The sequence below is a fragment of the Musca autumnalis genome, unplaced genomic scaffold (assembly GCF_047663935.1).
Source record: "Musca autumnalis isolate F117 unplaced genomic scaffold, ASM4766393v1 scaffold_4, whole genome shotgun sequence".
NCBI classification, from domain to species: domain Eukaryota; kingdom Metazoa; phylum Arthropoda; class Insecta; order Diptera; family Muscidae; genus Musca; species Musca autumnalis.
The window spans coordinates 169,886,581-169,904,422 of record NW_027411977.1 but is presented as its reverse complement, the minus strand read 5'-3'; the positions used below and the strand labels follow the sequence as shown (position 1 = coordinate 169,904,422).

Sequence of the window (17,842 nt, the reverse complement as noted above, 5' to 3'; positions counted from 1 at the left end):
ATAAAAAACGAAAATTAATCCAATTTTTTTATTTTTGATAAATGTGACTTTATTCAGAAATTACCTAAAACAATTGAATCGAAACCTGAATTTCTTCTCGGTCAATTGATGATTATCGATATAAAACAACAAAAATTTAATTGGACTTAAGCCTAAAGAAACTATAACCAAGTTTAAAGAAACAAAATAAAAACTATCTTGAACTTAAGAATACAAAAAAAACCTTGAAATAACATAAAGATAAAACGCTAACAAAAATAAATAAAAAAATAAACTTACGACAACTACCATCCAACAAGCTGCATCACATTACCAGCTCGCTTCCTCCGCTGCCACCGTGGGATTCTGCTTAAAGGCACCTGCATACCGCGGTGTCAGGTGACTCATTGTGACATACTTTATACCATCCAACTTCCTCTAGAATAATCTATAACATAAAAAAAGATAGAAAATAACTTACAAGAGTTGCATATTTGTGTCTATAAAAAGGGTAGGCATTGTACTCTAATTAGATTTGTCGACCGTATTTTTAGGTCTAGGCTTAGCCCAAAAAGATTGAGCTCATTCTCGGCAGGCAGAAAGTGAAAATAGATATAGAGGGAAGATTTGTTTTACCTACCATCAATGCTGTCCCTTATCCTCGGTTAAAATGAACCTGTAAAAGAGAAAAAAAAATAAAGTCATGAAATTACATGTTTATAGATTATTATAGATACATAGACTTACCAATACGATAACACAATTGGACAGACGGACAGCTGGAGCAAGGAGTCAGCATCTTGAGGGCGAGTATCGCCTTGTCAGAAGTCAGCCAGAAAAAGAAAAGCAGAACATTAATTTTAATTTTGTTGCTAATTTATATCGAATTGTTAAATTGTTAAAGAAAAAAAAACCACAAAAACAAAGCATTATAAGTAGTGATGATAATGATGTACTGTATTTTCATGCCTTTTCTATTCCCACTTTAAAAGTTTAAGTCAGTACAATGTAAACTGCCGATATTTTCTTTTATTCAATAAATCTTGGAATAATTTCAATTTATAACGTTTAATTAAAAAGTCTTTGCTTAAGATCATGTAGATCTGATAACATAAGGATTAAAGGGGGGGAACAATAAGTTGAAGGGGAAGGTATGGGGCAACCGAAACCTTGCGTTGTCATGGTGGACTTAATGTCCAGTGGGTGGGTTATTTCTCGTTGCAAGACCAGACGAGATGTGGTTTCTTTCAGGTGAGTGTGGTGCTAAATCATTTTTTTATTTTATCCCATTTCCATTTTGTTTGCTTCTCTCATTTGGGTCATCTAAACGTGCATCTTGTTGTTTATCTTTTCACCCCTAATGTCAGACTGGCATGAAGAATTTTCTGACGCCTGTCTAATGAGTTAGAGTGTTGCCAAGAACCCCACCATCCGACGAGCTCTAGCTGCGCGACACGCTACCATGCCAGCAACGCAACACCTAGCGACAAAATTGACCATCATGGTTTTCATTTTCGACCCAGGACAGGACATGATCTCTAGATAACTTTTCAACCAATAAAAAGTTAGTCGAAAAGTAGTGCAGACATGGGCAATTGCCGAAATTTTTTTCTGTTCAAAGTGGTTCATCTCTAGATAACTTTTCAGCCAGTTTTTAGTCAGTTTAAAAGTAATCGATCTAATACACTGGTCAACAGGACTTTTGTTTCAACCGAAGTTGCAGTTGTTTCTAGATGAAATCGGCGAGTTGTTTTCAAATCTGGTCCCGGTTTTTCTCCATCAGCTCTTGTTTTTAAGATATAGCTCAAAATCGGTTTTTACGAGTTTAATCCAGACTTTCGTTATTTTCGGATACAAACAAATATTTCTTGTGGGTTTTTCGACATTAATCTATTAAGAAGATGTTGTACGCTCGATACAAATTGTTTTTGAAATAGTTATGGTGAGTATATATCAAAAAATATAGAAAATATACGACGGACCTTGTAAAAAATGCATATTTTGAGTACTTTAAGCTGTAATTACGTCATCGGGGAAGTCATAGGATCTTCATATGGTACTCCGGATATGCTTAGGGTGTCTACTATATAATCCAGTATTCACATGTATAATATAAAGTTCATAGCCCCCATGATTCGGCCATAACCTAAAAATCGCCATCATTAACACATAAGCCATTTACTTTTCAATGGCAGTCTTCATGATGATTTTTAGGTTATGGCCGAATCATGGGAGCTATGACCTTTATATTATATATTTGAATACTGGACTATATAGTAGACACCCTAAGCATATCTGCATTACCATATGAAGATCCTATGACTTCCCCCGATGACGTAATTACAGCTTAAAGTACTCAAAATAAGCAATTTTTACAAGGCCCGTCGTATATTTTCTATATTTTTTGATTTATACTCACCATAACTATTTCAAAAACGATTTGTATCGAGCGTACAACATCTCCCTAATAGATTAATGCCGAAAAACCCACAAAAAATATTTGTTTGTATCCGAAAATAACGAAAGTCTGGGTTAAACTCGTAAAAACCGATTTTGAGCTATATCTCAAAAACAAGAGCTGATGGAGAAAAACCGGGACCGGATTTGAAAATAACTCGCCGATTTCATCTAGAAACAACTGCAACTTCGTCTGAAACATTCAACTTTTTCAATTTTGTTGAGCAGTGTTATCAATCATTTTATCAACTGGTTGATAAAAGTCCGACAGGGCACAAGGGCGAAGAGGTCCGAAGACATATAATAATATAATAGGGCAAAACGCAAAAAACCGAGGATAAATTAAGCCTTCTGATGAGAACACTACAGCTCACACAGTGTCATCGATGGAGAATGTTTATTCATCAGAAGAAACACCAAAAATCGACAATTTGATGGCTAAAGAAGCAATAATGAGTTTCTCACCATAAAAACAGGGGGTCCAGACCAGATCTTGCCGGCCTTATTCCAAACTGGCCGAGATCTTCAAGCTTGCTTACAATTTACGGACACTCCAATAGTCTGGCAAGAGGCAATGGTAGTCTTTATTCCCAAGCCTGGCAAGGCAAATTACGCAATACCAAAAGGATATCGCCCGATAAGTTTGACCTCATTCTTACTCAAGACAATGAAACGCACAGTCGACACCAGGTCAGTGGAAACCGCATTACATGAGGTAGTACACCATATAGAGAGAACGCCATCACCGATACGCTGAGACTCTCCTTAGACGAGTTTCAGGTAGACCGGGCCTTGACGCACTCGATAGACCACATGCTAAGGAATAGATGGATAAGCTGCGCACTACATGACGTAATAAAAAGAAAAAAAGTTGGCCAGGGGACACCGCAAGGGGGGATTTATCACCTCTTCTATGGGTCACTACCATAAATACTTTGTAACGTGACGAATTGATCACGTACATAAAACCAACAACAGCGACGCCCACTACCACAACAACAATACAACCGGCCAATAGAGAACAGCAAGGCCCACTACGAAACAGCGTCACAACCTGTCAATCCATACACTGGTGGGGTCACTTGCATTTTTGTGGGATATGTGTGTTACAGTGCAGTTTCAGGCAAGCGACAGCATAACAACCGCAGAGTAATTCTCAATTGCTCTGTGCGACTGTACACACTAATACTCCAGTTTCGTTGGGGAAAGACAGGGGAAAGACTCCCTGCTACTGCAGGGAGCCAGCCATACGGGCTTGAGTACAGTTGTTGTGTTCGTAGTCCGCCAACCGACACGAGAGTGTTAAGAGGTTGGGAAGTATTTTTGACAGCTACCCCTTTGCGCGGTGGCTAATACATTCACCTGAAGGTGGAGTTGAACAACAACCGAAGGTGGAGTGGAACAACACCCGAGGTTGGAGTGGAACAACACCCGAAGGTGGAGTACTGACTAGTGGAACAACACCCGAAGGTGGAGTGGAACAACACCCACTCCACCCTCGGGCGTTGTTCCACTCCACCTTCGGGTGTTGTTCCACTCCACCTTCGGGTGTTGTTCCACTCCACCTTCGGGTGTTGTTCCACTCCACCTTCGGGTGTTGTTTCACTCCACCCTCGGGTGTTGTTCCACTCCATCCTCGGGTGTTGTTCCACTCCACCTTCGGGTGTTGTTCCACTAGTCAGTACACGTAGAATACCGTAGAGACTAACTTAGAACTAACATTAACGAACGACAACCCGAACAGCCGAGCTGAGTGCAGAATCACCGAGTGGCCGAGCACTTACAATACGAATCCCCGAGTAGCCGAACACCGAATCCCCGAGTGGCCGAACACTTACAACCGAGTGGCTGAACACCTACAACACAAATCCCCGAGTAGCCGAACAACGAATCCCCGAGTGGCCGAACACCTACAACACGAATCCCCGAGTAGCCGAACACCGAATCCCCGAGTGGCCGAACACCTACAACACGAATCACCGAGTAGCCGAACACCGAATCACCGAGTGGCCGAACACCTACAAAACGAATCCCCGAGTAGCCGAAGACCGAATCACCGAGTGGAAGAACACCCACAACACGAATCACCGAGTGGACGAACGCTAACAAGACCGAGCCACCGAGTGGCCGAACATCCCTGACGCGAATCACCGCCAATACGAAAACCGGATCTCAGAGAGATCGGATCACCGAGACACTAGCGCCGAAGCACCGGACCATTTCAACACATCCCAAATTGCCGACGGCCCGAAGAACACACGGTGAGGACATATTGTATACATTATACCGAATAACGAGCCTAGCACTACCGATCATATCAAACAACGAATCCTTGAGTTCCCGATCATCTTTAAGTCGTCTTCTACGAAACAAGGAATAACCCAGTTCCCGATCATCGTGAAATCATCTACTATCCAGCAACGACCCGTAGCGCCGATCATTCTTAAATCGGCTACCATTGAACAACGAATCATCCACTTCCAGGGCATCTACCAAGTCATCGAGTTGCCGGTCGTCGACAAAGCGCCTACATCCGAACCGAACAACAGACGTTGAGCACCGATCATCTCACCGCCAGCCACTTCTCAAGTACGAAGCTTTCAACCCCTAACACTTAACCCAAGTTGCAGATCCCCCCAGCGCCAACGATCTGTCCTTCTTCTGCTAATTAAACCCTTCTTACCGAATACACCATGAGTAGATTATAAATTAGTTTTACATAAATAAAATTTCCTATTCTTACCCCCAGGAAAGGGAGATTGTTCGTCTTTCATTCCGTAAGGTTTAGTGGGTCCTTATGGCGACCCTGGACACGACTGAATCTACCCCAGCCTACGACAAAACCCCGTTACAAATGGCGCCCGAGCAGGAACTTGAATCAAGATCGAAAAGCGGCAAAACCGACACCACCGCCACCGAGGAGGAATCAAGTCAGAAATTCGACAAGAAGTTAAAACCTGATTCGTTGGGATGGATCTACCTGTTGAAAAAGGAGCAACTCGTAGAACAATGTCGAACGGCAGGCATACAAACAGAAGGTTATACTGTCGAGTATTTAAGAAAGCAACTGGCGGATTGGGTGCGGAAGAAGCGACAGAGAAGCTCGACGGAAGATTTACTTCGTGATTTGGAGAACAAGTTGAAAGCCGAGTAAAAGACGGTTATCACTAAGGAATGTCTACGCGTCCCCTATTCTCAACCTCGCCGAGAAGTGTGCGATTCCGACACAATGAACATAGTGCATCGGTGGAATCTCAAATTCACAGGCGAGGGCGATTTAATAGAATTCCTGGAAAGAATGGAGGAATTAGCGGAATGTTACAGCATACCCCAGGATCGGCTAATCATCACTCTACCTAGTATTCTGGACGGTAATGCCCTCAAATGGTACAGAGTGAAGAGAACCGATATAACGTCATGGAGTTCGTACCGAGAGGAAGCCGAGAAATTTTACTTATCAAAACGACATCTAGCCCAGTTGGAGCATTCGTTTTATTATCGAAGGCAATATAATCGCGAGACAGCGAAAGATTTCATTTTGATAAGTAGAATTTCTCGGCTTCCTGTCGGAACGAACTCCATGACGTTATATCGGTTCTCTTCACCCTGTACCATTTGAGGGCATTACCGTCCAGAATACTAGGTAGAGTGATGATTAGCCGATCCTGGGGTATGCTGTAACATTCCGCTAATTCCTCCATTCTTTCCAGGAATTCTATTAAATCTCCCTCGCCTGTGAATTCGAGATTCCACTATGTTCATTGTGTCGGAATCGCACACTTCTCGGCTAGGTTGAGAATCGGGGACGCGTAGACATTCCTTAGTGATAACAGTCTTTTCCTCGGCTTTCAACTCGTTCTCCAAATCACGAAGTAAAACAACACCCGAAGGTAGAGTGGAACAACAACCGAAGGTGGAGTGGAACAACACCCGAGGGTGGAGTGGAACAACACCCGAAGGTGGAGTGGAACAACACCCGAGGGTGGAGTGGAACAACACCCGAAGGTGGAGTGGAACAACACCCGAAGGTGGAGCGAATGTATTAGCCACCCTTTTACCGAATACACCATCAGTAGATTATAAATTAGTTTTACATAAATAAAATTTCCAATTCTTACCCCCAGGAAAGGGAGATTGTTCGTCTTTCCTTATGGCGACCCTGGACACGACTGAGTCTACCCCAGCCTACAACAAACCCCCGTTACAACTCTACTAAGGACTTTAACCGACGAGGAATTTGAACCCGTCTGCTATGCAGAGGACATTACAATACTTGTTAGGGGAAAAATCCTAATCTGCTTTGTAGGAGGCTCTTAAAATAGCTTACAACTGGGCTAGACTAAGAGGTCTAAATGCAGACCCGGAAAAACAGAGCTATGTATTTTCACAAGGCGAACGAAAGTAGGAGCTTTCGAAGAACCCGTTCTCCTAGATAAAATTATAAAATAAAATTTTGTCAAACAATTAAGTACCTGGGAGTAATCCTGGATAGAAAACTGAAATGAAAAGACCAGGAAAAGGCTAATAAATCCCACAGATATTGGTCAACCTGTAGGTGAGCTATGGGCTCAAAATGGGGTTTTAATCCTAGAACGATACACTGGTTATACATAAGCGTAATTATACCGATTCTAACTTACGCATCTATGGACAACTATGGACAAAAATGTAATGTAAAAATATTGCAAAAATTCCAAAGGATTGTAGTGGACGTTTTCACCTACAATTTTTGTTCGAGTGAACACTTACGAAAATCCGCACAAACCATACATCATGGATACCAACAGTTTCAGTAACACAATGATTTAATACGTTGATATAAACACTTTTTATTTAATCTGTATAATTCACAAACATACGCCATTTTCACAAATCTCGTGGGTTCCACAATTCCAATGGCAATTATGTAGCATACACCTTCTTATCCATTTGTCAGTTTTATTAACACATATTGGACTGCAACTACTTTTAGAAACCTAAAGTCGATTTCTGTGGAAAGAAAAACAAGCGCACATAAGTATATGATTTCAAAATATGAGTTTTTGCTTACCAACGTTTTCCAAATTAGAGCATTCAAAGTTGGCGAATTCCATACATATGTATATTTAGCTCCACATATGTATAATTTTGTTGCAATAGTCCCTCGCTTGTCTGAAGAGGATAAAACGCAACATTTAAATCGGATTCAAAAATTAAAAAGTCTCCTCATTATCTTACCTATGTAAGTATTTGCATAGAATAAATTGTTCAGATTTGTTGCTTCCTCCCGTACATAACAAATTGATTTGTTTTTGTAGATTTTTGTTTTGCTCACTGCAGACAATCGTTTTACTTGTTCCCTTTTGGTACATAAAAGGCATAAAGTAATCAGGTTGTACAGTACTAGAATTAGTATCTGCCTAACCAACAAGAGAACAGAAGATGAAAATATCATCATGGAAGATGTTTTTATAAAAGAAATTCTGGTTTCGTCGGGAAAAGATTCTGATTTGCCCTCTTAATTATTTTTTTTTTATATAAAAAATATTGGTCTGTATAATAAAAAGGACATTCTGTCAAAACTGCAAAATGGTAATGCCTTCGATTAGTTTGCTGAGGTACCAGTTTCGATATCAGTTATAATCGCAACAACATGATTTTTGACATTTGCTTTTGACTGCTTCTAACTAGCTCACAACTAGGTAAGAATACCTTGCCTTGAACTCAACAACTTCCTTTCGCTTATAACCTCTGGATGGAAAAGATCAAATTATTTCAAAAATTAAATCTTCAGTTTTCATATCAATCAAATTTTTGCGCATAATATATTACCTGAGGTTGGTATTATTTTAACATCTTGTTCCAAAGTTATGACATATTTTAATGGAATAATACTTTAGATTGACGTATTATTATACGAAATTGCCGATATACAACAACCAAACGTATACCATTGCGCCACTATAGGAAAAATCTTTGGAACTCCGTTTAACAAATTTGCCTAGGTGGAATACAATCTGTTTGCAAGTGGAAGTGTGATCTATATTTTGTTAAACCAAATTTGGGAAGCCCCATTAGCCTTCAAGCAACTAGCTTGTAACCCGAAAATTAGTGTTGGAGTTATGTATTGTGCAGCAGGTTATAAGGCCGAACTAATATAATTTGCCACAATCCATCATCAACCGAGCGGTTCCAAATGTACGTTGGTTTGGAGCAGCTCGCAGTGGCATAAAGTGAATAACCACACATTCTACTATAACCAGCATTCACCAATCGCTGTAACATCATCCTCTGAAAACGACGCTTTTGTGTAGTGTTAATACATGCCAAGGGTACAAGGAAACCGGAAGAAATTTCAACACAAACAACTCAAGAAATAGTACCAAGTTATAATCGAAAGCCGAATCATATTAGTTCCCCTTCAGCCTGTCCATAGACTTGCTGACAACCAGCTCAGAAACGCGTAGAGGGTGATATCTAAATAGTGTTTAATGAAGTCTTTTTATCGTGCATACACAAGCTTACCACTTAGCTAATTACATCGTTTCCCTAATTGCTCTGTTCACATTTTTTTATATACAAGTGAAATCAGAAATCAAATGTCATTCTACATAATTGTGTCTTAAATAATCTCAAAATTAGAGTAAACGCTTGAACTCAAAACCTCCAAATTATCCGTGACAAAAAATATCCATAAATGCATGTTAAAAGTGATGAAATTTAATTTCTCATAAATTCGCTGAATATTAATAACATCACAAAATCAATATAGTTTTCTTCATGTTACTATATCCAAGCTAAATGGTAACGAAACAATAATACATTAAAAAATCAGAATCCATTATTTTGGGTGGGAGTACTTCCTCACCTCATAGCACAATGGAAATAATATCTAGAACCTTTTATTACAATTTGTAAAAGAGCTAACGAAGAAAAAACAAACATAGAGAATTCAAATCGTAAACCAATTTCATTGATAAAAAGAAATTCATTGATCAAAACAAAAACCAAAATCAAATAATATTCTCATCTAGCTATATCTTCTCTTGAGTAGAAGAAAACTACCTGAATCCAGCTCATGAACGAAGGCCTTCAACGTGAACGGAGAAACGGGTAAGCAAAACATGTAAAAACATACACTCATTATTTACATATTACTTATTGATTTTGATTGTTTTTGATCTTTGTTGTTGCAAGAGACATGATGCTAGAGTAATCACAGAAGAGTCCATAGTAATATTTAATGGCAGTGTATAATTTTTTGCCTTGCTGTAGAGAATAATAAATCTCTGTTTCTTCATGATATTCTCTGTTTGTGATTTCTCGCAGCTATCATAATCTTACATATTTGAAATTGGAATATTTTGTCATTGTCTTTCATTCATAATTCTAATTATTCATGAGCAATGAGATAACCCTTTAGGGACCATATATTTTTTGTAGATACTATTAAGGATATAGTAAGATAATAGATTAAAACTCTAAATAATTGGTATATTGACCAATAGTTATATTGTGAACAATTGATATAATATTAAATAATACATTTTATTGAACACTTAAAATCATTTGAAATATTGATGGAAACATTTGTTAGAAATATTTTTCTGTATTTTTTTTAAATAATGGTCTGAATAAAAGGTTTTTGTATTTAATTATGGATTGCTAAACTAATAGACGTTTTCTTGCTTGAAATGGTTTAGAGGTCTGGAGTGTCTGAGATTTTGGGATTCTACGTACAAATTATACTGCCTGTAGAATATAGGTCGGCGAGGGTCATGAGGCATATCCTCTCAACATCAACTGAGAGTATGATCTATTACTAGGCATCGACTAATGTCAGAAACTACATTGTAAATTTAAAGTTTTATCTATTGCGGGGTATCTAATTGTAATTAAATTGTAAACTTCATAATCTGGTCCATTTTTTTTTGTTCTTTTAGTTATTTTTTGATTAAAATAAATCAGGGAGTCTAAAATAAGGACGTAATGTGAACATGGCTTAAGTATGAGAAGGTCACGAATCCCCCCATCCGACTGTAGCTAGGGAAGAAAAGGCTCCCACCGACCTACCTCATCTTAAGTTTCTGAATGCCTTGACAAATATTAAAACTCTGCATTCCCACGAAATTTACTCGTGTTCATTACAGAATTTGGCGCCCAACGTGGGGCCGAAAAGATAAATACCCAGTCTTTTTGGCACTTTTTTTCTTCATTTTAAAGTTCAACTTTTCATGGGATATGGGAAATGCCCTTTTTATCGGGACATTAGGCATTGAATAGTTTTCATAACCTTACAGGAAATTCAGCCAGGTGAGGTTTACTTCGCTCGAGCTGACCGTTTGCTTTGTGGAAACTTTTTCATTTCCTTTTAAACTGGTCACTGGTCATTTCAATTTCCATATTGTTTTGAATATATTATAATTTCAAAGAAACCTGTTGACTTTGTTATCAACATCTGTGATCTCTCCGGATATCATGTTATTGGCGTATGCTAATTCATGACCACTGGTCAACAGATAAGGACTTAGAGCAAGCAAATCCTTTTGTTGGTGTGTCCTAGTTTCTAGGAAATTTTAATTTATTCAGAACTCCATAGCCTTGCTTTGTTAACATTTGTTAGTCGAATTAGCCTACCACTCCTCCTCGATATTACCAACATTTCAGCAAGAAACGTCATATATTTCGAATTTCGTTTTCACATTTTATAGTTAGGAAAAAACTATTTCGTACTGATTTAGTTCTACATATTTTTATAGTATTTGTATGTATACGTGCAAGCATACATAAGCTATATCACAAGATACTACGCAATCTAAATTTGCTAGTCTTTTAATTTCTGGAAAATTTATTCAATTTCGATAAATTCCAAAATTTAATTCGGTTTGACACTATTGCTATATATTCAATAAATCAGCTTGGAGGAACTCCAATTCAAGTCATTATTTATACATTGATATTTATTTACATGCCATATCCAACTAACCTTATAGGGAAATCTTGAGAACCGATTTTTTACCCTTTTATTGCTTTGCCTTTATCTGTACTTCGTTTGGTTATAAACTTTCAATCATGGCCGAAGCTTCACAGTCCCCTCCACCGGAAGAACAACCTCCGGTCGCTTCCTACGGAGGCCTTTCTTTGATTTGTGATGTTTGTCAAGAAGCCATGTATAAATCACAAGATTGTTTAATTATCAGCGAATGTTCTCATTCGTTTCATAGAGTTTGCATTGAGACATCCCTATCTTCATCTTCCATTTGCCCAACGTGTAAACGTCCATGCCAACTAAGCGAACTTCGCACCTTTACTTTTGCAACGAAACCTACTCAGGCAAGTAAGACCACAACCACAAATAAAAGTAGAGGCCGAGGAGCTATATCCAAATCCTACTATAACACCAGAAGTACTGCACGGAATTTATTCCAAGAGTCTTGTAACCATCCATTTAGTACTGGCACTGGCGCAAATGCTGATCTATTTAAAACACCGGATAGAAATAATAGCATCTTGAATCAGATAAATTGTGATTCATATCCATTTCCAAATTTTAAAAATCCCCCACCAGTAATCAACTATCATGTTGATTATAATCATATAAATAAAATGATCGAATCTACAATTACTCGTCTTCTACAAACCGCTGGAATTTCCCAGCAAACACCCCAAAATGCGCTTTCGAATTCTCCAAATGCCAATACTCATCAAGAAAATTTACCTCAAAATACTGACAAAAATATCAACACCAATAATTCGCATAAAATACCAAATTCTGCTCATCCTATTCCACAAAATATTCCAAGTGATACGACGTCTTCAACGTCAGGTAACTCATGTTCACATTCCCCATCCACTTCTCACAATTTACCTGCTGAGAAAATAACCTCAATCATCAACAATTGGAACTTGAAGTTCGATGGTTCTCCCAATGGATTAACCATAGAAGAGTTCCTCTACCGTGTAACAACCCTTACAAAGGATACACTTAATAATGACTTCACGGCAATTTGTAGTAACCTCAATACCCTTTTAACTGGCAAAGCCCGTGATTGGTATTGGCGTTATCACAAACAAGCCAAGACCATCACGTGGGAATCTTTTTGTGAAGCTATATTAAATCAATACAAACAAATGAAATCGTCATTTGATTTACGGGAAGAGATGCGGAACAGGAAACAAAAACCTGGAGAATCGTATGATTCTTTCTTCGACGCTCTCTCCCTTATAGCTGATAGACTATCAACTCCTATGAGCGAAGGGGAGCTCTTAGAAGTTATAGCTAGGAACCTACGTCCAGAGGTCCGACAGGACCTTTTATATGTACCCGTAAGATCGTTGTCTCATCTCAGAAAATTAGTGCAGATGAGAGAAAACTTTTTGAGTGACGAATATGTCCGTAAAAATTTGCCCACTCGCCCAATCAGCACCAATATGGCACCTCGGAGGTATGTAGCTCCTATTGAGAGTGACGAACCCCAAGATTTTGACCCCACTAATAGTCCTATAGTAGAGGCTATACACAAGTCTGACGTCACACCCAAATGTTGGAACTGTGACAAAGCCGGTCATCATTGGCACGATTGCCTCGAAGATAGGGAAATTTTTTGCTATGGATGCGGGGCCAAAAAGGTCTTTAAACCCCAGTGTACCTTCTGTTTGTCCAAAACCCCCTCAAAAAACTTCAAACCCATGGGTCAACACAAAGACCCGATCTAAATTGTGACCCTCAACCAGATCTAACTATTAACCAGGACTTTGAATCTAAACAACAAACCCTTACTGATTCCAAAATCAACCCCAAAAATGCTCAACAGTCTATAATTAAAATACTTGAAAGACCCAAATTTCCTCCAAATGATCTTCCCCAAAACGTATCGCGGATTATATATCCGAAATTACCCCTTCATAAAAGATGGGAAATTTATATCCAAAAGAGAAATGAAATCTTTAATGTTTCTGCAATTCATACCACCAAACCAAAGCGTTCTACCCTTCGTCTCAGACGATTCTTCAAAATCAAAAAACTCCGTATTTCGACAATAATTGCAAATCCCACTGACATGCGCTATTATGCAAAGGTATCCTTTCTTGAGTTTGAGGAATACGGACTCCTGGATACCGGCGCGAACATAACTTGTGTTGGAGGCAAACTTGCCCAACACGATTTTTCTAAATATGTAAACTTTAAACCTGCTAAAATGCATGTCAAAACGGCGGATGGTAATTCCCAGAACGTGTTAGGATGGATCGATGTCGACGTTTCTTTCAGAGGCGGAACAAAAAACCTAAAAATGTTCATAATTCCTTCCATTTCTCAAAATCTAATCCTTGGAATCGATTTTTGGAGGTCATTTGACCTCATTCAGAACCTGACGACCACGTCGGACATTATAGCTTTTAATGACCACGGCATATGTTCTCCTAAATTATCAGCTGTAGATTTTCCCAGTGATGTGGATAGTCCACGGTCTACTGACGTGGCAGTTTATCCATTATCTGTTCATGAAAAACAAGAGCTAGCCTCTGTCATTAAACTTTTTCCCAACTTTGAGATACAAGGTTTGGGCAGAACGAAGTTGATCCAGCATTGCATCGACGTTGGCGATGCTTCTCCTATTAAGCAACGATTTTACCCGGTCTCACCCGCGGTGGAGAAGCTTATGTTCGGCGAAATCGACAGAATGTTGGAACTAGGGGTGATTGAGCCATCCACAAGTCCATGGAGCTCACCCATGAGACTTGTGGTGAAGCCAAATAAAGTGAGGCTTTGTTTGGATGCTAGGAAACTGAACGCAGTAACAAAGAAATACGCTTATCCACTCCCCAATATAGAGGGTATTTTGTCTAGGCTTCCAAAAGCCAACATAATTTCCAAACTAGACTTGAAAGACGCATTCTGGCAAATAAGTCTCGACCAGAAGTCCAAAGCTTTGACGGCGTTCACAGTCCCGGGAAGGCCACTGTATCAATTTGTGGTCATGCCTTTCGGGCTGTGTAACGCCCCTCAAACAATGTGTCGCTTAATGGACGAGCTTATTCCGCCAGAATTGCGTCATTCAGTCTTTGGATACTTGGATGACCTAGTTATAGTGTCTGAGGATTTTCCATCCCATTTGGAAGTCCTTATGCGTATTTCTGTTCAGTTTCGAAAAGCCAATCTTACCCTGAATGTCTCGAAAAGCAAATTTTGTGTAACAAGTGTCAACTACTTGGGATATATTATAGGCAATGGGGGCATAACGACCGATCCCGAGAAGGTTTCTGCAATTGTCAACTGGCCAGTACCAAGGAATCTAAAACAAGTGCGGGAATTCTTAGGTATAGCTGGCTGGTACAGACGATTCTTGCAGAACTTCTCCACGGAAACGTTCCCCATTACCGAGGTTCTGTCAACAAAGAAAAAGTTTAATTGGACAACTGATGCTCAAGTTGCGTTTGAGAAAGTTAAGGCATTGCTCACCTCAGCACCAGTCCTGACAAATCCTGACTTCACAAAGAAGTTCTATCTTCATTGCGATGCCAGTGATTTCGGGATTGGTGCTGTCTTGGTTCAGCACGATAATGATGGTAACGAGAAGCCAATTGCTTTTATGAGCAAAAAGCTCAATAGCTCTCAACGTAACTATTCTGTTACTGAAAAAGAATGCTTGGCGGCTATAGAGGCAATATAGAAATTCCGCTGCTATTTGGAGCTTCAGGAATTCGAGGTGGTCACTGATCACTCCAGTCTGTTATGGCTAATGAAGCAGCCCGATCTGAGCGGTAGACTCGCTCGCTGGGTATTCAAGCTTCAGCCATATAAGTTTACCATTAGCCACAGAAAAGGGAGTGATCATGTGGTCCCAGATGCTCTGTCCCGTATTCCTGAAGCCCAAATATGTAGTATGGACCTCTCTGAACCTGGCATCGATTTGGAATCTCCTGCATTTGAAACGGACGATGATTACCTGGACCTCAAGAATCGTGTATTGAAAAACGAAGTGAGCTATCCCGATATTAAAGTTATTGATCGATACATATACTATCGTAGTGATCATTATACTGGGAATGAAACCCAAGAAAATGAATCCTGGAAACTTTGGGTTCCAACTACGCTTCGGACTGAAACCATTTCAAACGCGCACGATGTTCCAACCGCATCACACGGGGGCATGGCCAAAACCTTGGAACTGCTCCGACGAACCCTTTTCTGGCCTGGTATGGTGCGAGATGTCCGCGAATATATACGCAACTGCAACATTTGCAAAACAACAAAATCCCCGAATGTCGTGTTAAAGCCTCCAATGGGAAATTTCGTTGAGACTTCTCGCCCATTCCAACGCCTTTATATCGATATATTAGGACCTTATCCAAGAAGTAAGGCAGGGCATATCGGCCTGCTAATCGTATTGGATCACTTATCCAAATACCATTGGATATGTCCATTGCGTAAATTTACTGCCACTGCAATTCAGGAGTATTTACAGAAACAGATTTTTCATGCCTACAGTGTCCCAGAGTTTGTAATTAGCGATAACGGAAGTCAGTTTCGTTCCAACGAGCTGAACGCCTTTTTCACGGCTCTCGGCATTAAACACATATATACGGCATTATATTCGCCGCAATCGAATGCCTCTGAGCGTGTCAATCGCTCATTGATTGCTGGCATTCGCGCGTACCTAAAAGCTGATAACAAACAATGGGACCTCAATCTAACAGCCATAAGTTGGTCCCTACGCAACACATACCATCAATCAATCAAATGTTCCCCATACCATGCCCTTTACGGATTTGATATGGTGACACATGGATCAGGGTATGAACTTATGCGAAAGTTAAAACTTCTGAATGAACCGACAGCGAGCATCCAACGTGATGATCAACTCCAACCTATTCGTCAAGACTTGCGTAAGCACATAAAATAAGCTTACAACAAAAATCAAGCTACGTATAATCTTCGCACCAGACCCAGAATTATTAATGTAGGACAAACCGTATTTCGCCGAAACTTTGCTCAAAGTTGCTCTGAGAAATGTTTCAACGCGAAATTATCACCTGTCTTTATAAAAGCTAAGGTAAAAGAAAAATTAGGCAACAATTATTATGTTCTGGTTGACGAAGACGGCAAGAATACCGGAACGTACCATAGCAAAGACATACAAATATAACCCCACGTCCTTTTTCCATTTAATTCAATTCCTAAAAGTCTTGAATTATCTGGTTTGTAGTGGACGTTTTCACCTACAATTTTTGTTCGAGTGAACACTTACGAAAATCCGCACAAACCATACATTATGGATACCAACAGTTTCAGTAACACAATGATTTAATACGTTGATATAAACACTTTTTATTTAATCTGTATAATTCACAAACATACGCCATTTTCACAAATCTCGTGGGTTCCACAATTCCAATGGCAATTATGTAGCATACACCTTCTTATCCATTTGTCAGTTTTATTAACACACTAGCAAGTGCCCGCTACTTCGTTAGCGGAGAATTCACACCAATATAAAGGAGGATAATAAATAAATAAATTGAAATGCAGAATATAGTTTCACCCGTTCCTATTTACAAATTCTTTATCCAGTAAAGTACGACAGTTTAAGGCTTTACCACATATTCTTTCTAAAAATCATACCTGTGGTTTTCAAATAGAACTACATAAATCGATTAATCAATTTGTGTTAATTTTGCTTTATTGATGCCGCGTAGAAGTAGCTAGAAGCTATCAACGTCAAAATTTTGTTTTCAAAAAAATGTGGGCCGTAGTATTTTTTTAAAACTATATTCTCAACGACTGTTGTTAAAAGTACATATTCCTTTAACATTTGGTTGTTTGGTGGATAGAATATACGGAATCGGGAGAATATATGGGAGCTATATCCAAATCTCAACTGATTCTCGTCAAAAGCAATAGCTATAGTCCCTTGGTCAAAATTGCGACCATCATAAATTTTAACCCGGATAGGATAATAAATGCGACAAAAGTGCATTAACGGATGGACGGGAACGTATAAATGGACTCAGAATGTGATGCTATGTAGATCTTCGAAAGCAACCATTGACCTATTTCGTTTCCTTTTGCATGTTACATACAAATGCACAAATTGATAATACCCCTTAACACAGTGTGGTGTAGGGTATAACAAAAGATTCTAAAATCGACAAACTTTATCATAAGAAGATTTATGTCCAGTTTCATTAATACGATAAATATACAAATTCGTTCAAACTACTACCAAACTTTTTTTTTTTTTTTTTGAAAAATATATAAAAATTTATGAGTCATGTTTGTTTTCAGTCAAACAAATATTTTCTACAACAACAGGAGTTTGGTTGCTAGTAATTCGAACGGACTTGATTTCGAATCATTTTAGAGAAACAGGTCATTAATTAATTATTTTGTCTTAAAATATAAAGCTTAATAGAAATCTACTATACT

At 39.0% G+C, this 17,842-nt stretch overlaps 1 protein-coding gene across 5 annotated transcripts in view; it reads right to left on the bottom strand.

Annotated features, from left to right (window-relative positions):
- Positions 1-23: 23 nt before the first annotated feature.
- Positions 24-17,842, bottom strand: part of olf413 (DBH like monooxygenase olf413) — a 482,855-nt gene continuing 465,036 nt past the window's right edge. The window contains exons 11-13 of one of the 5 annotated variants that reach the window (XM_073987113.1): positions 727-796; positions 620-655; positions 24-427 (exon numbers count right to left, since the gene is read on the bottom strand). In XM_073987113.1, coding sequence (XP_073843214.1) covers positions 645-655; positions 727-796 — 81 coding nt within the window. In that variant the 3' untranslated portion in view covers positions 24-427; positions 620-644. Of the gene's footprint in view, positions 797-17,842 lie in introns of all 5 variants that reach the window. The other 4 variants (XR_012412929.1, XR_012412930.1, XM_073987112.1 and 1 more) reach the window with 4 other exon arrangements.